Genomic DNA, 24250 nt, shown 5'->3' with positions numbered 1-24250 from the left:
GGGCCGGGGCCGACAGCGGCGGGCACGCACCCCAAAATGAGGGAGAGAGGGCGGGAAGGAAGGAAAGGGGAAGGGAGGGGAGAAAGAAGGAAGAGCCCCATGCCCGGTCCGCCCGGGTGTGTCCCGTCCCGCGGGCGCTCACCGGTGCCCCGGGCCAGGCCGCCCCATCGGGCCGCGCCGCGTGTGCGGTGCCGGCCGGGAGCTACGGGGCCGTCCCCGTGTCATCAGCTCGGCTTTAAAAAGCGCGCACACCCACACGCGCGCACCGCAATTCAAACAAGCAAAGTTGCGTTTAAGTCCGCTCTGCGTTATCTGCTGATCAAATAAAGACTGTAAGGGCGGTAACGACCACTCTGTTAAATATATGGTACCTGGCTGCACGAGCAGGAATTGATTAAAGCACCCGAAATGAGCCCTCCGGCGCTCCCCCTCCGCCGCCGGGGCGGGAGGCTCCGCTCCGAGGGGAGCCCACGGCCGGGCCGCCCCGACGGCCCGCGGTCCAGCGGCGGCGAGAGCGGGGCACTGCGGGGGCCTGGCGGGATGCACGGGCCCTTGGCGGCGTCCCGGGGCTCCCGGCGATCCAACCGGGCCCGGGCGCCGTCGGGGGGCCGCAGCACCCCGGGACCCCCGCTCCTGTGCGCCGGCACCGGCGGCTTTTTCACGCCGGGGCATTTTGCTGCGAGGCTTGCCCCTAAGAGTAACGGGGAAAAGCCCTTTAGGGAAGGGAAGATGCGGGCAGGGCTGCGGGGCGGTGGCCGGGACTCGCCAGAGATCCGCAGTCGCACCCCTGGGCGGGGGGCGGCGTGGCCAGGGACCCCCGAAATTGAGGCCGGGTGGTGGGGGGTGAACCTTTCCTGGGGAAAAATGGATGCTGCCCTTCCCTACAAACTCGAGGGAGTGACTCATATTCGCTATCATGTTCGCTTTGGCAACTAACCGTTAAACGCGTGGGATGAAATATTTTTAATTACACGGTAACCCGTATGCAGATGTTGGCAATGAAGACGCTGACGACGTTTCGATTAGACCCGTAACATCACCTCGCGTTGGCCTGGAAAGCAGCCGCAGCCGTTCGTCTCGGTGGTGAAATGCTCTGGATAGTCTTATTTACCCCAAACGTTTCCTAAGACCATTAATTGCGTTTCAGGGCTATTTTTGCTTCAGCCGCCGCTACACCTTTCCTTGTGTATTCCTCGCTATCAGAAATTGCGATGTTGTTAACGTTAATATTGCCTAAATTCAGGGAGGTGGAGAGGGGTTTAGGGATGGGGGAGTGATCGGAGAGGCAGGAGAAGCGCGGGACCCGGAGATATTTTTTAGCGTAAAATAAAACGTGGAGGAGCCTCGGGCAGCCGGGGAGAACGAACGGCGGTGAGTAACGGGTGGCTCTCGGGGAGGTGGTTCGGCGGCCCCAACCCCAGCACAAAGGCGGACAGAGGTGTGCGGGTTTAGTGCCGGGAAATAAATGCACGGGCTGTGGGAACTCTGAATTTTTAGGGGAAAAGCCCCGGTCCTGTCCGCTCCGCGGGCCGCGCACGCAGCGCACCAGGCACAGAAAGTTTCCTGCGAGCCCGCCGAGGGCCGTCGTTAGCCCAGGCCCACGGGGATACCCCGCGGGTGCCCATGCCGGGGGGGCACCGGGACACGGGGCCCTCCGGGGCCGTGCCCGGTCCCGGCCCCGCTCCCCGCTCCCGGGCAGGGGCGAAGGGCGCTCGGCGGCCGGTCCCGGCCCCTGCGCCCGGATCCCCCCGCACAGCCGGGCGCTGCTGTGGCCGCCCGGGGGCACCGCCCGGCCGCCTCGGTGCTCCGCCGGCCCGGGGACCCCCGGCTGCGCTCCGCAGTGGCACGGCTCGGCCCGGCCCGGCCCCGGCCCTCCCGATGCCCGGCTGGGCTCGGTGTTGTCAATGGGCGGACATAGGCACGGCTGCCCGCGCTTACCGGATAAAGGGCGCCTCGGCTAGCGGGGGGGGCGGCGGGGAGGCTCTGCGCGCCACCCTCCCCTCCTCCTGCTGGTCTTCCTTTTGGGGGAAAAAACGTAACGAAAAGGACGGAACGGCACGGGACGGACCCGCGGCGCGGCCGGTGGCAGGGCATGTGCCGGCCCTGCGGGGCCGGGCACGGCGCGGGGGGCTCGGGGCGCACGGCGGGGGCGCTGCCCGCGCCCGAAAACCGCCCCCCCGCGGGCCTCCCGGTGCCGGGATAACGGGAACTTTCCCCGCAGGGGAGGGGGGGGCCGGGGGTCGGGCACGGGGCGGGGCGGGCACTGGGGGGGGAGGGCGGGGCGCGACCCCGCTCCGTGCCGGGGGCGGCGGTGGCCGCGGCTCTGGGCGCCGCGCGCGGGGCTCGCCTCCTTAATAGGGGCGGTGACGTCACGGGGGGCGGGGCCGGCCCCGGGGCGGGGCCGGGGGCGTGGGGGGGCGCCGCGCGCATGCGCCGGGCCGGTGCGGTCGGGGCGCCGCGGCTGCAGGCAGGAGCGGTGGCGTGGCGCGGTGCGCGGGCGGGTGAGCGCGCGGAGGAGCCATGGGCAGGGGCGGCGAGGGACGCGGGCGCACACCGCCGCGGCTGCGGAGCCCGTCCTGAGAGAGCGGGGGCCCTAGGAGCGACCCCGACGCCGTCATCCAAAAAATAAATTAAAAAAAAAATCCAATAAATCACCAAAAAAATTAATTGCAGGCGGCCAACCAGCAGCGGCCAGCAGCACCGAGCCCCTCCCGCGGCCGCCCCCGCCGCCGCCGTCCCGCGGCCCGCCGCCAGGAGCCCCGGGCCGCGCCGCAGATGGCCGTGCCGCCCGGCGGCCGCACGCCCGGCGATGAACGCGCAGCTGGCGATGGAGAACATCGGCGACCTGCACGGGGGTGAGCCACGAGCCGGTGCCCGCCGCCGCCGAGCTGCTGAGCGGCAGCCCCCACCACCGCGGCGCCGTGGCCCACCGCGGCGGGCAGCTGGCGGCCCCACCGAGCCCCATGGGCATGGCGGCCATCCTCGACGGCGGCGACTACCACCACCACCACCGGCCGCCCGAGCACGGCTGAGCGGGCCCTGCACCCCACCATGACCATGGCCTGCGAGACCCCCCCGGCATGAGCATGAGCAGCACCTACACCACGCTGACCCCGCTGCAGCCGCTGCCTCCCATCTCGACGGTGTCGGACAAGTTCCCCCACCACCACCACCACCACCACAAACCCGACCACCACCACCACCCCACCAGCGGATCCCGGGCAACGTGAGCGGCAGCTTCACGCTCATGCGGGACGAGAGGGGTCTGGGTCCGTGAACAACCTCTACACCCCCTACCACAAGGATGTCGCCGGCATGGGGCAGAGCCTCTCTCCGCTGTCCGGGTCGGGCCTGGGTGGCATCCACAACTCCCAGCAAGGGCTGCCCCACTACGCTCACCCCGGCGCCGCCATGCCCGCCGAGAAAATGCTCACCCCGAACGGCTTCGAAGCCCACCCACCCCGCCATGTTAGCCAGGCACGGCGACCAACACCTCACCCCCACCTCCGCCGGCATGGTGCCTATCAACGGGATCCCGCACCACCCCCATGCCACCCTGAACGCCCAGAGCCACGGGCAGATCCTGGGCTCTGCCAGGGAGCAAAACCCTTCTGTAACCGGTTCGCAGGTCAACAGTGGAAGTAATTCAGGGCAAATGGAAGAAATCAATACCAAAGAAGTAGCTCAGAGGATCACCACCGAGCTCAAGCGGTACAGCATCCCCCAGGCTATCTTCGCCCAGCGGGTGCTGTGCCGCTCTCAAGGGACCCTCTCGGACCTGCTGAGGAACCCCAAGCCTGGAGCAAGCTCAAATCCGGCCGGGAGACCTTCCGCAGGATGTGGAAGTGGCTCCAGGAGCCGGAATTTCAGCGGATGTCTGCTCTGCGGCTGGCAGGTGAGCCCGCTGCGGCCCGGGGGGGCCGGCGCCTGAGCAGCGGCCCGGCCGCCCCGCCGCCCTGCGCACAAAGCCGGCCCCGGCACGGGGCGCTTGCCCGGGCTCCCGGAGGGGCGGCGGGGGGCTCGGTGTCCGCCGTTCTCCGGGGCCGGGCGCCCGCCCCATCGCGTCCCTCCCCGGCAGGTGCGGCGGGCTCGGCCGCGGGGAAGCGGCCCCGAAAGCCGGGGTGTGCGAGCCCGGGCGGCGCGGCGGGGCGGCCCGCAGCCCGCCTGCCCGGAGGCTCGCCGTTACCTCCTGGTCCCGTTCCCAGCACCGGGTTTGCGCGCACGCCAGCTGAGGCCGTCAGGTCGAGGAGGAAATGTTTGGTTTGGCGACCGAGCCGGGAGCGGGGGCCCGGGCCGGGGCACGGACAAATGCCGGGGGTCGCGGGGAGCCCCGCGCCGCGCCGCCCGGAGGGGAGCGAGCCCGGAGCCGCGGGCGGTGCGGCGGGGCCGGGGCCGGGGCCGGCTGCGGTCCGCGCCTGGGGTCGGTGTCACGGGGGCGGCGATGTCCCCGCAAACGGAGCGAGCCTGGCGTGGGAGCGGCGGCTAGAGAGACGCGGCGAGAAACGCTGTTGGCCAGGGTCGTTAGATTTTTATTTGTTTGGAACTGGTCGCAATTAGCGCTAGCCCCTGGAGCTCGGCTTTCCTGCGGATGCCCCTGCCCGAGAGGAGCGATCCGGCTGGTGTGCCCGCCTTGCTCCAGGACCTCGAAACACCCCAGCGATTGCGGGGTCGGTGTGCTCCGGGGGCACGGCGGCGGCATTGTCTGCTCGGAGACCCGAAGGAGCAAAATGTGTTTCCGCCCTGTTTTGTACCCGTTCTCCTCCCGTCTCCTCCCCAGGCCCGCCAGCGCGTGCTCCCCGTGCAGAGCCCGAGTTTAATATGCCGTGAGTGAGGGTTTTTAATTAAGTGATAGGTCTCCATTAATTTGTCCCTGGAGAACGCGAGACAGTCAATCCGACTTGGAGCCGGGTCACTGAGCCGTTTCACAGACAAAAATAAGGGAAGGGCCAAATATCTTTCTCTTTCAAACGCACAAACGTCCCTGCGCCTCCGGCTGGCACGACGGTGGGAACTGGGGGAATTGGGAACCGCTTCGTGGTCGGCTGGGACCCGGCTGGGCCCCGGCCGTGCCCGCAGCCTGGCTGCGGCTGAGCGGTGCCGGGAAGGGGACGCGGCGGGGATCTCTCACTTCTCCCTTGCCGGTGCTGGCTGGTGGGAGGACGTTTGCTCTCTTTGGCTTCCACTCCTGCGGAGTCAGTTTCAAAGGTCTGAGCTCGCAGAAAATGCCCGTTCCGCCTTCCTTTCTTAGCACCAGCCCCGCCAGGGGTAAAACCCGCGTCTCGCTGGTGCTATCCAAGAGAGGAGGACGGGCTTTGTGTTTCCGATATCCCCTTAACGATTGCTAAGGCGAACTTTCTTCGATTTGGCGTGTATTTTTACGACAATTCGGTCGACCTGAATCTCCCCTCATTTGCATAGATCGATACTGGGAACAACCCCCCGCTTCGGAGCCTGCTGGCATCCCTGCCTGGCGCTGCCGGCCGGGGAGCGCTGCCAGCCCCGCCGGAGCGGTGCTGAGCGCTGGGACGGAGGCGGCCGCTGCGGGGTTCGGAGGGTCCCACTGCGCCCCCAAACCGCCCCCTTCCTCCCGCCACCCTGCCATACACGGATGCGGGCAATACATCTAGGGAGACAAAGTCCTGCTATTCTGCCTCCCCTTTGCGCTGCAACCCGACAGCTGGCGCTTCAGACAAGCGGCCTCCCCAGGGCTAAAGCGGGCCGGCAGCCCGGGGCCGGGCGGAGGGGGGCCGGGGAGGGCCGCCCGTGCTCGGGGGTCCCCCAGCGCGGCCCCGGGGCTGCCCCGCAGCGCGGCCTCGCGCGGCCCCCGCAGCACGTGCTCATTTGCATAGCGCCGCGTCGCAGCCAATGGGGGCGGGCCCCGCAGCGCGCCCCCGCCCCGCCCCGCCCCGCGCAAGGCGCGCCGCTCCGCGCTGCCCGGCCCGCAGCACCCGCAAGGAGCATCCGTTGTGGTCCGGGCGGGCTGGAAACGCGCGGTGATCCCGCTGCGTGGTAAAAATCCGCCCCGATTGGTATCGATGCGTGAACAGCAATTCGAAATACCATAAATTACTCCAGCCGACGCAAATTAAATTTCACGTCCAAATTATAACTGGCTCCCGGGCGCTCGGAGCGTCAGCAGGCAGATAAATGCCTGGCGCAGCCCCGCAGCCCTCGCCGCTTCCCCTTCCCATCGCCCGCAGGCAGCGGCCGGGAGGCGGCCAGGGGGGCGCAGCCCGGTGGTTTTAGGCCCCGCGCTCTTGCCCAGTGCTTTATCTCGAGTACTGGCCCCTTGCAGCCATCCCTGGGGGCTTCCTACCTCCCAGATTACAGAAGCTCCGACAAACAGAGGAAAAATTGGTAGTTATATGGGAGAGGGATTGAGGTCTTGACACTTCCCGGGCTGTCTCTTGAAATGTAAGCAGAGCTGCTAATTGCAAAGCTGACCTCTTCCAGCCTCCATCTTATTCATCCCACCTTCTTTCCCCTCTCTGTTCTCTTTTCCTTTGTCTGTCCCCCCTCGCTCCCCCTTTATCGCTGAATATTTATCCATTTGCCCGTTTCTCTCTTAGTTATTCTTCCTGCCCTCCCCCCGCCTCTGCTGACATTTGGAAGGGCAGCGAAGGGATCCCGAAAAATAAACGCAATTCAAAGAAAACGCACGGCCCTTCCGCAGCCTGCTGGGATTCAGGAGTGGGTTTCTTTCGGGTTATTTTCTAGGCGAGGAGGTGACAAGAGGGGGATAAAGAAGGCCAAATCGGACTCCTCTAGTGCGGGAAAAAACCAGCTGCGCCGAACCGGGAGACGTTGGAAAGGCGCTGCCCGAGAGCATCGGGAAGCGCCCGGTGCTGAGCGAGGGGACCGGGGCAGGGGGCTCCGAGAGCCGCCCCGGCCTCGCTGCTCCAGCAGGCGACAAAAAGAGGGAGTGGGAGCCCCAGGAGCCGCCTCCGCCGGCCCTTCCCGCTGCGACGGGGGCTTCCCGAGCCCGGCACGGGCCGGTGGGAGCGGGGAGCGGGCGACGGGGCTCGGGGGGGGGCTGCTCGGCCCGGCCCGGCTCGGCTCGGCTCCCTTCGGCCCGGCTGCTCGCTGTGCTCCTGCGGCCTGGCTGCCGGCTGCCGTGCTCGGGTCTCTTCCCCCCTCCCCTTTTCCTTCCTCCCTCCCAAATTACATCTCGGCTAAAGCGAAGGCTGGGAAGTCGGCGAGAAATCCTCACCAAATTAACTGTAAGGAAAGCGATACGGCAATCGGAGCGTTGCCCACGTTAAATATGAAATCTAAGGAGCGCCGCTCGCCCCTCTTGCCCCGCTGCCGCCCGGCCTCAGCAGCAGCAGCGGGCCGGCCGCCAGTGCCTCGTTAGAGCCCGTCCGACGGCCACCGGCGGGGCTGTGCCTTTGCACCGGGGGGGCGGAGGGCAGCGACTGGGGGCTTCGCCGCCCGGACCCCGGGGCTCGGATCCCGGGACAGAGGCCGTGGCAGCGGCAGGCCCGCGGGTGCTGGGCCCGGAGAGAGGTGCCGGGGCCGAGGGGCGGAGAGCGGCCTTGCTGCGGGATTGCTTGCGGGCCGCTCGCCCAGCACAGCGTTTGCCCTTCGTTAATGTTTGCCCAGCGGGGGGTGGAGGAGGGAGACCGGGCGGCGGGGAGCCGCGCTCCTCCGGTCCCGGGACCCCCGGGCTCTTTGATGGAATTCCCCGCCGTGTGGCGAGGGGACCCCGGCGGGCCCCGTGCCCCGCTGCCACCCTCGCTGCCAGTTGGACAAAGCGGCCTCCGAACCGCTCCCGCCCCGTCTGCCCGCGCCGCCCGGTGCCACCGGGCTCCCGCCGCCTCCCGTTCCCGGGGGCTCTGCGCCATCTACTGACCGCCGCCGGAGCGGGCCCCCGCACCGGGCAGCGGCGGCTCCCCCAGGCCGGGACACGGCCGTGGGACACGCAGGGGGCCGGGGCGCCTCGGTGTGGGCTCCCGGGGCAGCGCTGGGCTCCGGCCCCGATCGCGGCTTGCCCGGGCGGCGCGGCCCGCGGCGGCTTCAGCACTGCGGACAGTTACCGTCGGCACGGCACGGCGCGGCACGGCACGGCACGGCCGGGGGGGTTTCCGTGCCGGCTGCAGCGGGGGAGAGGCCCCGTCGGTGATACTTAACGGCCCCGGGCGCTCGGGCTGTGTGCGGAGCGGCGGCCCCCGGAGGACTCGGTCCCCGGCCCGGTGCCTGGGAAGCGGAGCCTTCGGTCCCCGGGCAGCGGGCGCCCCGGCCGGGAATGCTCGGCAGAGGAAACCGAAGCCGCTTCCCCGCCGCCCCGGGCCCCACCAGGCGGGCCAGGACGCTCCGTGAGCAGGGCCGAGGAGCCGCGGGGCACCGCAGCTGGGAGCCGGCATCTGCCAAGCGCCCCTTTACACAGCCGGGAACTGCTGGAGAGGTGCGAAATTGGCTGGAAATGCACGGGCTGGGAAGGCAGCGGTGGTGCGTTCCTGAAGGCAGCTCGGGCTTTGTCTCGGGCAGCGTTCGCCCGTCCCCGGTGTAGCAGGAGGATCCCCGCACCCTCCGCGCAAGGGCCAGGTTCGCTGCGAGGCAGACCTAAGGGACTGAGGCGCAGGAGCTGTTGCTGAAGTGCTCGTGGCTTTCATCAGATGAGTGCAGGCACCGGCGCAATTTTTCCTGAGTGTCGAGGGAGGACCTAGCGTGGCATCCCGTCGGCTACTTCCGTGACTACTGCACTCCTGCACGATCAAATCCGTAAATGTTGATTTTCATTTCGACCATCAGTCCGTCTGGATGAATCGTATACTGATGGAGAAGAGACCGGTTCTTGCTGAAATTCTTCCAAAAAGCGCCTTACCCGAGCCTTTCGCGTATGAAGAAGTCAGTTTCGTGATGCCAAGAGCACGACTCATAGAAGCAATATTAGATCAACGGTATTCGGGGTTTTCCCGTTTCAGGGCGGCAGGAAGGCTCCCTGGTCACACCTCCGGCGCAGCCCCAGTGGCAGTCGGAGCGGGGCAGGTGCCAGCTGCGTGGCGGGCTGCAGGGGCTGTGCGCCCCCGGAGTGCTGCTGCTTGCAACAGCCCCAGGCGGTAAACCGGAGAACACGGGGCCAGTTCCCGAGCGAGGCCGGCGGAGAAGCTGCGGGGAGGCCGGTCTGTTTCTGGATGTTTTCAGAGCTCGGGAGCACTGCCTGCATCCGGCTGCCCCGGTGCCCCCGTGTGTAGGAACTCGGTTGTGACTTCCCCGGCGTTTTTCTCCCTAATTTCTGGCTCTCTGAATGTCGTCGGAAGTGACCAAGGGCTTCAAAATCAGCGGAGGGGAAGCGGGGCCGGACCTTGGGACACGAGCCCGAGCAGCCGTCCGGGTGGCTGAGCGCACCTGCTGGCCCTTGACGTTCCGGGGAAGGGTTTTGCAGGATGCCGCCGCCTCCACCGCTCCGGGACGGGGCTGGACCGGCCGCAGCAGCAGAACCCCGGGGCGGCAGGACAGCGGCGGCACCGAACTCGGCGGGAGCGAGCGGATGCGAAGCTGCCCGTGGGCGGCGGGCCCGGTGCGACTCCCCTGTAAAAAAACCCGTTAACGGGGGCGGAGCGGTGCGGAGCTGCCGGTGAGGTGCGGAGCGGTGAGGTGCGGAGCGGTGCGGAGCCGTACGGGGAGGTGCGGAGCGGTACGGGGAGGTGCGGAGCGGAGCGGCAGCGGCGAGGAGAGGTCGCCACCCAGGGGCCGGCCGCCGCCACCGCTCGTGGGCGCGTCGGGAAGCGCTAACGTGATTAAAATATTGATGCAGTCACAGAAATCGTTCATTAAGGCAATTTAATCTTTGCTATTAAATGTCCTTTCAATTCATTTGGGGTAATTAAGATGCCGTTAAAGTGATTAAATCCTAACTACTTATGCTAGACAAAGAAATATTTGTCACGGTAATATGGTTAACTAAGGACCCGGCGAAAGAAATGTAACGTTTGCTTTAAATGATATCGCAGGACGATCGGGTGCTTTGCCCTGATTGATCCACTTAGCAACAGGTCCTGCAGTGGCGATGTCAGCTTGTGCGAGCAGTTACAGACCCGTCAGCACCTTAAGTTTGTGGAAACCCCAGCTTCCCAACGCATTGAGTCAGCATGACTTAGATTCCCTTTATTATTCCAGCAGCATCAAATGAAGGTCACCCATTCTAATACAGCGCACAGCAGTGAGATGTTTGCCAGTCATGGTCTCAGCTGGGGTCTTTATGTTGGCAAACTGCTGTCCTTCTTTGAGCTTCCCATATAGAAATGGATTCAAATCCTCTTGCGTTGTGAAACAACAAAAGGGGAGTGCTGCCTGGCTGTGACGGCAGAGAAGTAAGATCCACATCCAATGACCTCTGAGAAGATGGAGACATCTGCACTCTGAATAAGTGTGAATGTATATTCCCAGAGAGACAAAATGCTGAGTGGTGCCAGGAGGGATACGAGGACACTCAGTGTGTGTTCAGACACTTTGGTATAGTCCGTGTTCTCTTCAGATGAAAGGGGAGAATTTCAGGGAGCCCGTGTCACCCGTGTGGGCTTTCATCAAGGACGTGGGGCAGGCCTTGTCCTGCCATGGCTGGAAGCTTTTGGGGGTCCATCTGTGCTGACTGCTGCCACTGGAGCACGTGGCCGTGAGCTGCGCACACAGCACTGTGCCCGAGGGATCCTGTCTGCCAGGGCCCATCGAAGGTCCAGGACAGGGAGGAGCAGGACGGGACGTGGGGGGACCACAGAGCTGGAGCTGTCCATACAGACCAAACAGATTTGCCTGCTTTGTGTTCATGTGGGGAAGTCAGAGGTCAGGTAACGTGTCTTACAGGCCCCTAATCTTGTTCTCATGTTCCCCGAAATACAAAGTTTTTGATGATTAAGAAAGATCCATCATTCGTGTGCCTCTCTGCACGCTCCGGAGGTGTTTTTCTCATGATAAGGATGGAGCTTATCACACTTTATTATGTATTATCATCACTGTGAATTTACCATAAACTTTTGGCTACTTGCTTCCACTGGGCTCCTGTAGCCAGTGTGATTAAGACTATCTCTGATGTCCAAAGTCCTTACACAGGAGTCCTTTCAGTCTCCTATGGAAATCCTGCTGCCTTCTCCACCCAAAGGTAGAGCCTCCTTCAGAGGAATATCCCTCGGGATACTCTCTAGCTTGTATTGGTGAAGACTTTTCACTCTCTGAAAATGTTATTGGGTGTTTTGTGACATTTCAAAACAAGAAATAAATGCTTTAGAAAGAGATTTCCAGGGTCTCAGTGGGCCCAATTCAGACTGCAGCTCAGGCAGGTCCCAGGCTCCATAGGCCTGACACAACAAAAATTAGAAAATGCATTGAAGGAGGAAATTCTGAAAGGGTTTTTTATGTCTCCAAGACCTGTCCTGTAGGCATGAACTTGGGATAGCTAAATGATTTGCCTTTGCAAGAGGAGGGGGAAAAAGCTCACAAAAGCTTTGAGAGCTCTCTCAAGTCGATCTAATAAGTGCGTCCTCGTCCCTCCTGTCATACGCAGAAGGCAAAGCTTTTGCTGGCACCTGTTAGAGCCAGGCTGCATCCCTTCTTGGGGTTTTCCCACTTGGGGAAGGGTGACTGCTCTCAGCTCACAGCTGTGAAGCTGTTAGCTTGTGAACTCCCCTGTTACTTCCTGGGAACCTTGCACTGGAGTCTGTGAGAGAAGCATAATGCTGTTTTGTTTTTGTTTGGTTGGTTGATTGGTTTTTGTTTGTTTGTTTTTGTTTTGTTTTGTTTTGTTTGTTTTGTTTTGTTTTTTTTTTCCCACCTGTCTGAAGCAAATACAATGATCATAAATAGTGAAGTTTTGCTGCGCTTTGTCCAAGTGGCTGCTCTTCCCCATCTCAGTGGTATGTGACCTTTGAAAGTTCGTGAGCATTATTTCATCCCGAAAGGGGCATTTTAAAAAGAAATCCACCCCATAGGGATGAAAGACTAGATCAGGTATCAGGGTTAACACCTGCACTTACTGTGGTCTGGACTTTCAGAAGGACAGAACAGAGCGGTTCACATCACAGGCAGGCAAAGTACCCTCATCTCTCTCCCAGCCGAAGGATGTAATTAGGGCATTTTCATAGGGGATGTGATTGTCCCCTCCCCTGCAAGCACAGGATGGGTCCTATCATGTTATAGGCAGTCGGGCCAGCCACGTGCTGGAGGAAAGTGCTGATAAACAGTGCCACAGCGGTGGTAAGACCGCAGGTCCTGCGCTGCCCACCACCAGCTGGGCCATAAGGAGAGGTACAGGCCTCGCCAGCAATGGCAAGTTAACTCAGCCAGATCCCTCGGGCAACTCAGAAGGAACAAAGGGAGACAAAAATAGATTGATGGACTGTATCAGGAGAATTGTGAGTGTCAAAAATATCTGTTGCTCCAGGCAGAGGAAGATGGAAGTGACTGGGAGAGGCCAGAGTTCAGCAGTGGATTTACAAGGCTCCTTCTGGCACTGATAATATTACATTGTCATATCTGCACATGTGTTGCCAGACTCAAAGTGACTTTTTCCCTATACTCTGCTTTGATATTTTTTAACTAGCCTTTCTTAAGTCTCTTTGGCAAGGCACAGCGCTCAGCTGGGGCAGCACAGGGCAGAGGGCAGGGTGGCTGTGTGGGGCCACCAGAGTGCAGCCGTGCCGTGCTGTGGAGACGTGCGCGCCACCAGGAGCACTTCTTCCTGAATTTGGCTTCTGTGTTGTGTGAGAGGGCAGGTGCCTGTGAAGGACATCAGCGCAATTTACTTTTATTATCTTCCGCTACATAAAATCCTTATCTCGGTGTGTGGTTTCAAAGACAGGCTCTGGTGTTTTTCCAAAACAGGGTGCACTTGGTGTCTGTGAAGCCACTGGCCTCAGCAACCACCCTTGCCTGCCTCAGAGGAGGGCCTGGCCAGAGGCTGGGCGCTGCCGGCGCCGCCATTTTCCTGGCTGCAGGCCGGGACACCAAGGGGGATGGCTCCGGTGTCTGCCCATCCTCTGTGCCTGCCTGGACAGATGCTCACGTTGGAGCATTTCATCCCGCGGTGTACATTTGTTCTCTGGCAGGCTCAAAGCTATGATTTATTATTAAAATTGATTGGCTCCAATGCAGGGAAAACGATCATCAGGAAACCCTATTACGGTTTTTCATTATCACCATTATTTATTTTTAAGTGCTATTAATATTCCCGGGTCTGGACAAGGCAGAAGATGAAAGGTGGGATCCACCCTTCCTGCTCATGGCAGGAGGCCTGGCAGCACTTTTGCAAGAGCTCTTTGAACAATTAGGCCTATCAGGAAGCCTTGCCCTTAGTCTGCCGCTCGGGAACGTTAGCAGGAGCGGAGCTGGAACGGGAACAAGTTTTGCATTGCAGATTTGGCAGGTGTTGCCGGCTGCCCGGGACAAGGAAGGGTCTGCAGGCGGTGCTGAGCAGGGCCCAGGGCCAGGCTGCAGCCAGGTGCTAGGCGCTGCTGCCGAAGCGCGGCCTTGCTCCGCCTGCATGGGGCCGCGCCGTGCTCGGGAGGCACCGGCCTGCTGCGGCAGTCACCGTGTCACACACAAGGTCCCCAGCTGCCACAGAGCCAGTCCTCACCCCTGAGCCAAGGAGTGGTTAGTCCTTGGTTCACAGCTGACGAACTCCAGCGTAGATGTAAGGACAAGCACCTCCTATATTATAGGCTTTGGGCTAAACTGGAGCCATAGGAAACCAACAGTCCCGTGTGGCAGTTTGTTAAAAAACCAAATGGCCACCGTGCTGAAGGAGGAAGGGGTGGAAGGGGTGGCTGCCTGTCGGCATCTCCAGGGAGCCACTGGGGAACGCTAGAGCTCACCCTCTTGTGGGCTCGGCTGAGATTAAGTTGTGGTGCCAGTGTGACCCAGTATGGTGCGTTACATGTCTGAAGAAGACATTACGTGTCTGTGGGCATTGTGCTGGCAGCCAGAGGGGTTCAGCGGATGCTGCCACAGGTGCTGTTGAGCCTTGTCCCCCTCTCCTCTTCATCAGCTGGCAGACAACCAGTAGGAAAGTGGAGTCATGGTTTTACCCACTCAGTGCATGCTCCATCACCTGGACGTACCTGGTATCACCAGTCACCTGCACAGTGAGGTGCTGGACAAACTGGAGATGAGTAAAAATCTCCAGGAAATTTCAAAATACTAAACTTGGCTTATTTCAATCATAGAATTGATAGATTTTGTTTTTTCTCCCCAGCAATGAGGACTTTTTTTCTTACCCCTGTGCTGTTGCTACCAGTAACTGAGGTCTCTGATACAACTGAAGTTCAGGAACCAAGTATCTGCTAACTCTTGGGAAGTTCTCCAGCTAAATAATTATTCAGGAACATTAAATTTCAGGAGATGAGCACAAGCTCTGGTAGACATCATGATAAGCAAGTTAGTTTCACAACACATGGCTGTTTTTTTAATTCTCTGTGATTTCAGAGAACGCTTGTACTCATTTGTGATTGAAGCCCCGAGGTTTACACAGCCAATTGAACCAGCCTTGTACTTACCGCTGTGCCTGTGATCTGTGAGGTGCGGGTTCCTGCTGGGGCAGCACACAATGCTGATGTGGATCGTGCTGTTGGTGTAGTTAGGATCGTGTGGAAAATGTTGATCTCCCCTCTGGACAGTCTATCTAGGTGAAAGCCAGAGTTCGTGCAGTCTTTGAAAAAGTGAGGTGTAAAGCAGTGTGAAGATACGAGTTGTTAGGCACAGCAAACGTGGCATGGGTTTGGTTTGTCCCTGTTAGCATGGGCAGAGTTGCTGAAGCTGAGCCCTGCAGCTGCTCTTACAGGAATTTCTGAGCCTCAAATTTTTAGGAGTATGAAAAGTTGAGACTGTTGATATCTCCTGCACTCCTTGTTTTCTCATTTCTAATATCGGTTGGTAACTAATGGGCTATTCTTGCAATAGTATTTTTAACCTGTGAGTTATCAACATTCACTTTAATCAGGATGCAGAATTATTTCAGCAGGACCTGATCCCCGCAGTGTGTTCACCAGCTTATCTTCACGAGGGGTCGCTTGTGTGAAGAAACCTGTTTTTCAGCCCAGAAGTGATACCACATTTCAGAGGTCAGGATGTATCTTCAAAGCACTCTTCAAAGGTTTCCAGATAAAAATAACTATAGAAGATATGAGTCTGGCACCTCAGTCCATGTGATCAATGTGTCATTGCTCATGAAGGGGCGTGCAGCTGGGATGCTCATCGTTAGGGAGCGCTTCAAAAGCTTCTGCGTGGAGAGGGCAGGAAGGCTGGGCGGCGAGCACTGCCTCGCCCAGCACTGCCCGGCCCCCGGCGCTGCCTCGTGGCTCCGCGGCCTTGCTGCCGCCCCTGTGCGCTTGCTGCTCCTGGAAGTACAAGTGGTGGGTGACTATTCTTATAGTTTCCTCAGGCAATGAAACCCTCATGCCAACGCTGTCTCTCAGTAGCAGTGAAAGATGTTGGAAGGACCTCTGTAAAGTAATTTGCTGTCTTTGTTCCAACATCCATGGGATAGGTGGAGATGCTGCACATAATACTTGATATGACCAGCACTGATCTCCATGGAAATCAGGACTAGACACACAGAGACAGAACATCCATATTCTCTTCAGAAATACCTCTCTAAATCAGCATTAAAGAACATTGTTGGAGGGAAAAAAGAGGAAACGGACAACTTCAGACTCTTTTGAAAGTGAGACAGACCAATCTGTCCTCCCAAGGAAACCTTTTATCCTAGCTAAATGCTAACAATATGAGCTGGCAGGCGGTCAAAAGCTGTCGGGGGACTCGGAGCCATGCTTCCAACCCCACGGATTCTGCCGAGCAGGTGATCTGCAAGGCAGATTTTAGGTTACCGCTGCCCCTCAGTGATGTGGGGTAGAACAGTGCTCAGGGGGGGAGCGGATGGGAGAGAGAGGAAAGGAAGTGAAATTCCATAGGGAAGATTTACTACACCCTTGTTCTGTGTGGCAAAACATGGTTTGTTTTGTTCAAAATATGTAACCATCTGGGCCTGTAAGACTGTAACAGGGTCCCGTTTTCTCAGTTTGTTTTCTCTCAGCCAAAAAGAAACAAATATAGAAATGTATTGACAACAAATAATGAAGACAAAAATGTGGGAAAGGTTGATTTAAGAGTGCAGTGAATTTCCACTCAGCCTCGTAGGGCTATTACGTAGTTAAACTCCCAGCACTTATGGGTATTTTCAAAATTTAGCCTCTCGGTAACGGCATGTTCTGAGTTTGAACAGACAATGATAAAAGCATTTTCTAACGTAAATTCCTTACATTTTTGACAGCTTATAATGTATTAAAATTTAAAATTTTAAACTTGCATTTAGTTCACATATTAAAGCAAGGCAGTAAACCTAGGGGTTGCCCTGACACGCAGATGCGGGTCCTGCCCAGCAGGGCCAGGCCGTCCCCATGCAAGGGAGCTGGTGACAAAACCACAGGGACACGTCTGAGCCTGTTCCATGCCAGCTCCCTGCCCGTCCCACAGCACCCTCTACACCCACCCCACAAGAAATGCGCTCTGCACCCCCTGCACCCTCTCCCAAGTAGCGCATCGAAGGCACCCTACTGACCTCAGCCGAATGCAACAGGCCCCCATGCTGGTTCTTCTAACCCCAAGAAGCCTATGAAATATGTGAAATGGGCATTGCAAGGGGTGAGAGTAGCCATTGCAGAGGCAGGTGGCGGAAAGGCCATGTCAAATTGTTTTTCTCATTTACAAACCTTACAGCAGCCTGGATTCATGTGAGTACCTGTTGGTGGATCCATGCAATATGCATGTAACTTGTATCTGTGTTATCTCGTGTCACACATCTTTTCCAAATGTGAAAGCTGAAGTTAATGTTCCTTTTCTTTTTGTAGTTGTAACTTACACCTTTGCCAGACCTCTCTAACCAGTGCTCCCTTTTCTTGCAGCATGCAAGAGGAAAGAACAAGAGCACGGGAAGGACAGAGGGAATACCCCCAAAAAGCCTCGGTTGGTCTTCACGGATGTCCAGCGTCGAACTCTACATGCAATATTCAAGGAAAATAAGCGTCCATCCAAAGAATTACAAATCACCATTTCCCAGCAGCTTGGGTTGGAGCTGAGCACCGTCAGCAACTTTTTCATGAATGCACGGAGGAGGAGTCTGGATAAGTGGCAAGACGAGGGCAGCTCCAATTCAGGCAACTCATCTTCTTCATCAAGCACTTGTACCAAAGCATGAAGGAATAACCACGAACTAAACCTCGGTGGAAAAGCTTTAAAAATAAATAAATAAATAAATAAATAAATAAAGACAGACCAGGACCTCAAGATAGCAGGTTTATACTTAGAACTATTTGAAAAAAAATGTTATTTATAAGTCCAAAGAAACCAAAGACTTATTTCACCTGCATTATGACTTTGTTCTAAGACACACGCTTTAGTAGGATGACGACTTGCAAAAAATAAAACAAAAGAAGACAGCGAAATGGAGTGAACAAAGTGGAACACAAAGAGAAGAGAAACAGACCACTGGTCTCACACCTTCGTCCATGATCATCTTCACCGTCCTTGGCTGTTTAGTGGTTTGGAGCATAGTGATTTCTTGTCATTGAAGGGACATCTTTTCAGATATGGCTCTTCATTTCCACAGCGATTGCCATGAAGGTGTGCAGTGTATCCGTACTGTGTACATGCCGGTGGTTAGGGACTGAGTCAGGGCTGGTCTGCAGAGAGGGTTGTGCCGCAGCGCGACCGGCAAGGCGTGGAGTCGTCTGAATTCATTTGAACGGTAGTGTGATTTTTGCTGTTTCAGTGTTTGAGCTTCCCCGGCAAGATGCCCGGAAACAAGTTCAAACTAGGCAAAGAAATTTTGAATGGTACCTAAACCAGTGCATTCTCTTTGTTTGTTAAGGAATGTTCAGATTTAAAAAAGGAAAACTATTCCATCCATAAAAAATCGACTAGCTACCAAAGAACACATTTAATAATTATATTGCAGGTATTTTATTGCAATGATTTTAATATTCCAAAGCTATTTTTACACAAAATACTATGTAGAGTTATAGGTATAAACTAATCTAACTGTATAACACATAAAAACTTGTAATCAAGACTGTTATTTGCCATTAGTAATACCACACTATCGTTTCTTTTCATGATCAGCAAGAAAGAATGCCAGCAGCGGTGGGGCCAGCGGCAGGCGGGGGGCTGGTGGCCAGGGGCCGCATCCATCACTGGTGCCAGTGGCAGCAGGTGGCCTGTGCTGCCCCACGCGCCGCCCCAGCCGAAAAGAGACAACACACAAAAGAGAAAATCTGAGGAAACCTAAAACCACAGGGCCCCATGCCTGATCAATGCCCATTGACGTTAGTGAGCTGCTGCTTTTTTTTGTTTGTTTGTTTTTTCTTTTTTTTTTAACCTATTGACTTTCCTAGGCAAAGGAATAGAGATAGCTTTGAAGGCTCGGGGTCTTTTCCCGTCGAAAACAGCAGTACGACAGCAGGTAATGTTGGTGGAAACAGCTCCAACAGGAGCTCCGGGAGTGCTTTTGGAAAGCCAAATTATGGTTCCTCTGAAGTCAGTAGCAAAGTCCCCATGACACCAAGGCACAGCCTGTTGTTCCATGGCTTCATATCTGTGGGCAGCAGGCTGAGCTTTTGTTCTGTGCATTCTTTCTTGCTCATCTGTTAATCAGGATAATGCATGAAATAGTTTAAAATTTGTAGTTGAAAAGCTTTAACTGCTCTGTTGCTAACAGAACCTTAGAAGATAAACCATCCCATCCCTACTCCGATAAAACTAAAAAGTAAAGCATGCAACATCTGCATATTAAATTTTAGTGTAAGGGGAAAATAGACTTTAAAAACCGTACATGTGCCTGTTAGATTTCTAACCGGTGTTCCAAATTGCTGTAGTAATTCTATTAGTTACAATTCCAAAGTAACCAAATATGCAGGTTAGGCCCAAAGGATTAGAAATAGGTAATCTTACTTACACCCTTTTTTAAAAAAAAAAAAAAAAAAGAGAGAGAGAGAAAAAAAAATCAAGGTAAACTAGAATCCAGACAATATCAACAATGCAGGTTTTGGTGATGAAGCCCGCTCAAATATTAGCAACACCAAAGTTGAGCACCTTTGTAGCACCATTGATTTCCCAAGATGACAGGGTCTAGTCAAGTTTCAGGGTATACAGTTAATTTCCAGTAAGTATTTAGAATTTAACTGAAATATCTCTTTATTAAAATAAAGTCAAATAAAACCAAGGTTTCGGGCAACAGATATTTCTCCCCATTTTTCTATGTTAAACCCAGTTTAAGAATGGCAAAGCAAATATCTATTCAAATGTAATCTGTGACGTTTTACTGCCCCTAGCTTACCTTAAATTTTAGCGAGCTTTCTTTTTAGTGTTCCTTTCCCACCAAGGCATAATTGACAAATAAGCTCACCTATAAAGTATCTTATGAATGCAGTTTCATTAGTGTGAGATTGATAAAGGACAGTGGTAACTAATGTTTAAGTTTTTTCCAGCAAAACACTGCTTTGTAACGTACCTATAGTTTAGAAAAGAAAGCCTTATTTATTTAAAACTTGAGAATTTAAAAATGCAGGGAAATTCAAAGTACATTGATGCATTTTTTAGTATTTCCATTGTATTGTCTTTAGAGACTACTTGCTGAAACCAAAGAGAACTTTCATACCAGCATTAAATTTGCACCCAATATGCAATTTCAGGATCTCTGATACACACACACCCACCCACACAAGCCCCTGAGTAGATCTGTGTATACACACACGCACACACATTTTTCTGTGGGTGCATATGTGTATACATGCACACACATATATCCACACACGCCAAAACTGATGCACAAGTTGTAGATTTTAAGTGCTAGTGTTTTGTTTTGTTTTTACATGTCCGTTTAAGTATCTCTAAACATTTTGTTTTTTTCCTAAGCCATCAAGAACAAAACCACTCTTCCCCTAAGCAATATGCGCCTCATACTCTAAATAGACCGAGAACACACTTTTCTTTAATTGAGTTCAAACCATGAAGCAAACAACTACAGGAAGGCTCCTGCCGTGCCCCGGGCGCGCTGCCCGGCCCCATGCCCTGGAGCCCGGGCAGAGTGTGCCGAGCAGCCCGGGCCCGCTGCTGTTGCTTCCTGGCTGCCCACCTTCTCTGGCGCTGCGCTCGATGCCACGCAGAAAGTCCTGCCTCCATCGCGTTAGCTTTAGTCTGCCCGGTCACTTGGGTGAGATCGGGACTTTATTCCTGACAAACTGGAAAATAGTTTCAGATTCCAAAACCAAAGGACCTCAAAATCTGCCAGGAACAGTTAGGAGAGGAGCAGAACCCGAAACGCCTGGGAGCATCGGGAGGCCGGGCTTCAGTTGTGGGTGGCCCCACGGGCACGTTTGGCTCGCGGGGGGCAGCCCGCGCTGACCATAATGGCCCCCGGGGAGGCCGGCTGAGCGGTGAAACCTCCACATCCATCCCCATCCTAAACGGCACCATTAGCTTTCCAGGGAAAACGAAAGGCTCCCAGCAGGCAGTGCTGCTCGGTTCGGCCCCTCGTGGCTTCCCAGAGGCCTCATCCTCCTCTCCTTACTCAGGTAAAGCCAGGCGACCAAGAGCGAGGCAGCCGGCGGTGGCAGGCCTCGTCCCAGGTCCGGAGCAAGCCAGCAGTGGTGGCGGCGCTGCCGGGGTGCCGCTGCTGGGCCCAGCAGCACCGCTGGCCTCCCGCAGCCCTGGGACGGCCCTCCTCGCCCCAGCTGCCACGCCATGCTCACGCCCTGAGGAACGGTCCTTCTTTCTACTACTCTTCCTCCTGTCCTCCTCCTCTTCCTCCTCCTTTGTACATAAGGATGAAAACTATGCATTTAGCAAACAAAGAGAAAGCACTTACCCTTTTCTATCCAGCTGCGTTTGGGTGCATTCAAAGGTCCAGAGGCTAATTTTGAGACTTTGCTTAGCCTTCTGGTTTATTATTGTGGTGTGGTTAGCTTTACAATACATTTGGTAACTATTTGCTAAAGACAAAGAAGCAAAAGGTAAGGAATAGCTACTTCCACGTGTTTAAAAAAAAAAAAAAAAAGAAAAAAAAAAGTGTGTAAAGATCTACTATTTATAGTGTGAACCAAAGACGCTACCTCACTCAATTTCCATTGGTGATTTTAATCACATTGATGATACCAAAGAATACCAAAGATTTTTCATGCACGGCCTCGGTCTGTAAAGGGAACTCCTCCTCCTCACCTCCCCATCCCTCCCACCCTGTCCTTGCCTCTACTCAGTGTGTAGACTTGTCTTCTCCTTAATAGTAATGATGGTAACCTGACGAATTCTTACTTCTCTTACTACAACTGCTACTACTGACGATGATAAGGATAATAATAATAAAGCTCTAGGCAAACATGTTGCAAACTTTGTAAACTCCTAGGACGAGTGCCTTGCTTGAACCAAAGTGTTAAACCGCTGTTGACCTCTTTATCTCTCACCTTATACTCTTTGAATACCTCAGCCTGTTAGAAAGGCCACTAATGAAAAAAGGAATAATTCTTCACCGTGGTGCTTTTTGCCGTGCAACCATGCAATGAAACTTTCTTTGATACCAAAGGAAAATGTTTTTTTCCACTTTCTTGCTGACAAACCAAAGGTTCCTTCCTCCTTCCCCTGCAAGCAGCGTGAGTCCCTCAGCCCAGACAGGCCGTGCATTTCTTTTACCAATTCCTCCAAATACCTCATAGTAATAAATTGTTAGGGTTATGTTGTATAGAGAGTCTATGTGATAAGGCAGAACTTACTAGTTTGATAATTGTTAAGGTTACTTAAAAAAAGCTTTATAATTCTTATTTATTTTGTAGGGGTTGTTTTGTTTGTATGTTCCTTTTTTATTGCTGTGGTTGGGTTTGGGTTTCTTCTTTCCTTCTTTTTTGGCAGAACTTCTCTGTTATACTCAAGGAAGATCCTATTCCTGGGAATGTTTCAAAGTGGGTAAAGATCGCTGTTTGCAATGAATTCAAGAAAGGGAAAAATGGCTTTGATTTCTATTGTTTCGGTTTGGATGCTTTGTGTTTGCTCGTCAATGTTCTTTTCACAGGGTAAAAAAAAAAAATATTCTCTGCTGTGATAAATGGTCCCTATTTTTTCTCTATAATGTGCTGTGATTTTTAATTTAATTACATTTTGTATACGCTTATTTAATCACTGCTTTAATTTATGACTATGTAGTTTAAAAACGAATTGTATATAGTAGATTCAAAAATGGCCAAAGCTTTATGTTACAATCTTTTCATTCTTGATGCTGAGATAAACTGAAGAAGAGTGCTTCTCTTGACTGCAGGGTGTATCTTCAGACTTGTCTTGGCATGCACTTCGACGCGTGTTCCAAACACTGCCAGGTTATCCCCCGGGCCTCCCTTCCCCCAGACTTGTACATGCCAAAATGAGTGTTTCAAGGTCGTGCTTTTGTCATTAGAAAGCAGAAAGGCATTATTAGTGCGTTTTTCCTTTAATTTATTTGTCTTTTTCTAGAAAAGGTTCCTTTGCGGGTAAGACTCGCGCATCCAAAGAATTTCCAAGTTGTTTAATGTTTCAAAGCACTGGCATTTGTGAGAGACTTTGCTGAGTTCTGTTTTCCTTTGCCATTCGCACGGGGAGTGCGAGTAGCGGGCGGGCGCCCCGGGGGGGCGGCTGGCCGGAGGCTGGTGGCGCCACTCATGGGAAGGCCACGGCCGGCCCCCGGTGGGCTTTACCTCCCTGGGGGACAGCCTGGGGTGGCAGGGGACAGTGGCAACCCAGCTGGCAGTGCCCACAGGCTGCCACCCTGCCACCCGCGGGTGCCAGGCCCTGCGAGACAGGGGGACAGGGGGAATGGGTCGGGGCCCATGCAGCGCCACCAGCCTCCCCAGGACGTGCCCAGGCTCAGGGACCACGGCGGAGCCATGGTGCGCGGTGGCAGGTGGATGGGCAGAAATGTCACTGTCCCGTGTGGGGACTGCCACCGCGCCCCCTGGTCAGCTCCAGAGGGGAAAAGCAGTTTTGAGTTTAAAAGAAAAAGATTACTGACAATGATAATTCTGCAAAGCTGACGGTGGCATCATGGCACAGAAAATAGGATGCCACTCACCTGTGTTTTATTTTGCGTAAATAATAGATTCTGTTTCAACTGAATGTGGTGTACTGACATGGTTTGTGATGGATGTAAATATTTCCTTTCCATGCACAGTAGTTAAGCTCCAGGTGTTTGTTGTTTTTGTTTGGGGGATGTCGGAGGGGTTGAGGGAGGGAAGGACAAGGGCAGGGTTTGAGCTTTCGGTCAGAAGTTACACTGTCTAGATGCATTTTTATACTTCAAGTATTGAAATGGGGCAATAAAGATGCTCTGAAATGCAGGATCATTAAATGGTCTGTCGGTAAGCATTGGCTAAATGTCTGCTTTTACTACATAAACCAGTGCCGTGCAATGAGTTGCGTTTCCCGCGGAAGGGAGAGGCCAAGCATTACCCACAAGTCCCGCGCTGCCTGTTAGCACTGGGCAGAGCTGTGTGTAGCAAAGGGAACGCTCCCTTTTTCCGTCCTCGTGGTTGATTTCTCACAGTACGTTCCGCGCGTGCCGCACGCCCGCTGTGGAACCGTTTCCGTGTCACGAATGACCCGAGCGGCAGCACTGAGCGACACCAGGCGCAGCGACCCCTCGTCCTCCGCTCGCTGGGGGGCTCGGCCTCATCGCCCCCTGCCCCGACCGGCCCCGCCCCTCCCGATGGCCCCGCCCGCAGTGCCACACCCACCCACAGCCCCCGCCCACTGTGCCGCACCCATCCATTGGCCCCGCCCGCAGTGCCTCGCCCATCCATAGGCCCCGCCCCCTCCGCTAGGCCCCGCCCCGTCCCGCGCAGCTCCGTGCCCCCCCCGCGGCCGCTGCCCACCCGCACCAGCTGCCGCCGCGCAGGGGGCGCCTGAGACAATCAGCGGGGGGCGAGGGACGGGGGGTCCTGCACAGCCCCGGGAGGGAAAGCGGGGGGGGGGGTTGGGGAAACAAGATTTTGATAAAAGACCCCTCCGCTGTCATCTGCAGCTCGCCCGTTAGGAAGCAGTCATAGTTCAGGCGCTGCATCTGCATTTCAGACCGCTTGTTGTACCTCGTTGCGGTTGGTTGCTGGTATTTCCTCAATCTCTCTCCTAGTCAAGCGCTTCTTCTTCTGTATTTTTGTGTGTAGCAACAAGTGTGATGCGCTAGGCATTATCCTGCTTTGTTTCTGAGTATCTCCTGTACTGCGTTACGGTTTCCTTAAGTTACTTTTTTTAA

The 24250-nt window shown here is 55.7% G+C and overlaps 1 protein-coding gene across 1 annotated transcript; it reads left to right on the top strand.

Moving 5' to 3' along the window:
* The first annotated feature begins 2809 nt into the window (after positions 1–2809).
* On the top strand, positions 2810–22664 carry ONECUT1 (one cut homeobox 1). The gene is given in 9 exon segments (XM_040570306.1): positions 2810–2851; positions 2853–3040; positions 3042–3067; positions 3070–3203; positions 3206–3266; positions 3269–3456; positions 3458–3794; positions 3797–3895; positions 16890–22664. Coding segments are annotated over 9 exon segments (1368 nt in total). The 3' UTR covers positions 17183–22664.
* Positions 22665–24250: the final 1586 nt, after the last annotated feature.

Source organism: Cygnus olor, chromosome 11 (genome assembly GCF_009769625.2).
Source record: "Cygnus olor isolate bCygOlo1 chromosome 11, bCygOlo1.pri.v2, whole genome shotgun sequence".
Classification (NCBI taxonomy): Eukaryota; Metazoa; Chordata; class Aves; order Anseriformes; family Anatidae; genus Cygnus; species Cygnus olor.
This window is presented reverse-complemented; position numbering and strand designations above follow the sequence as displayed.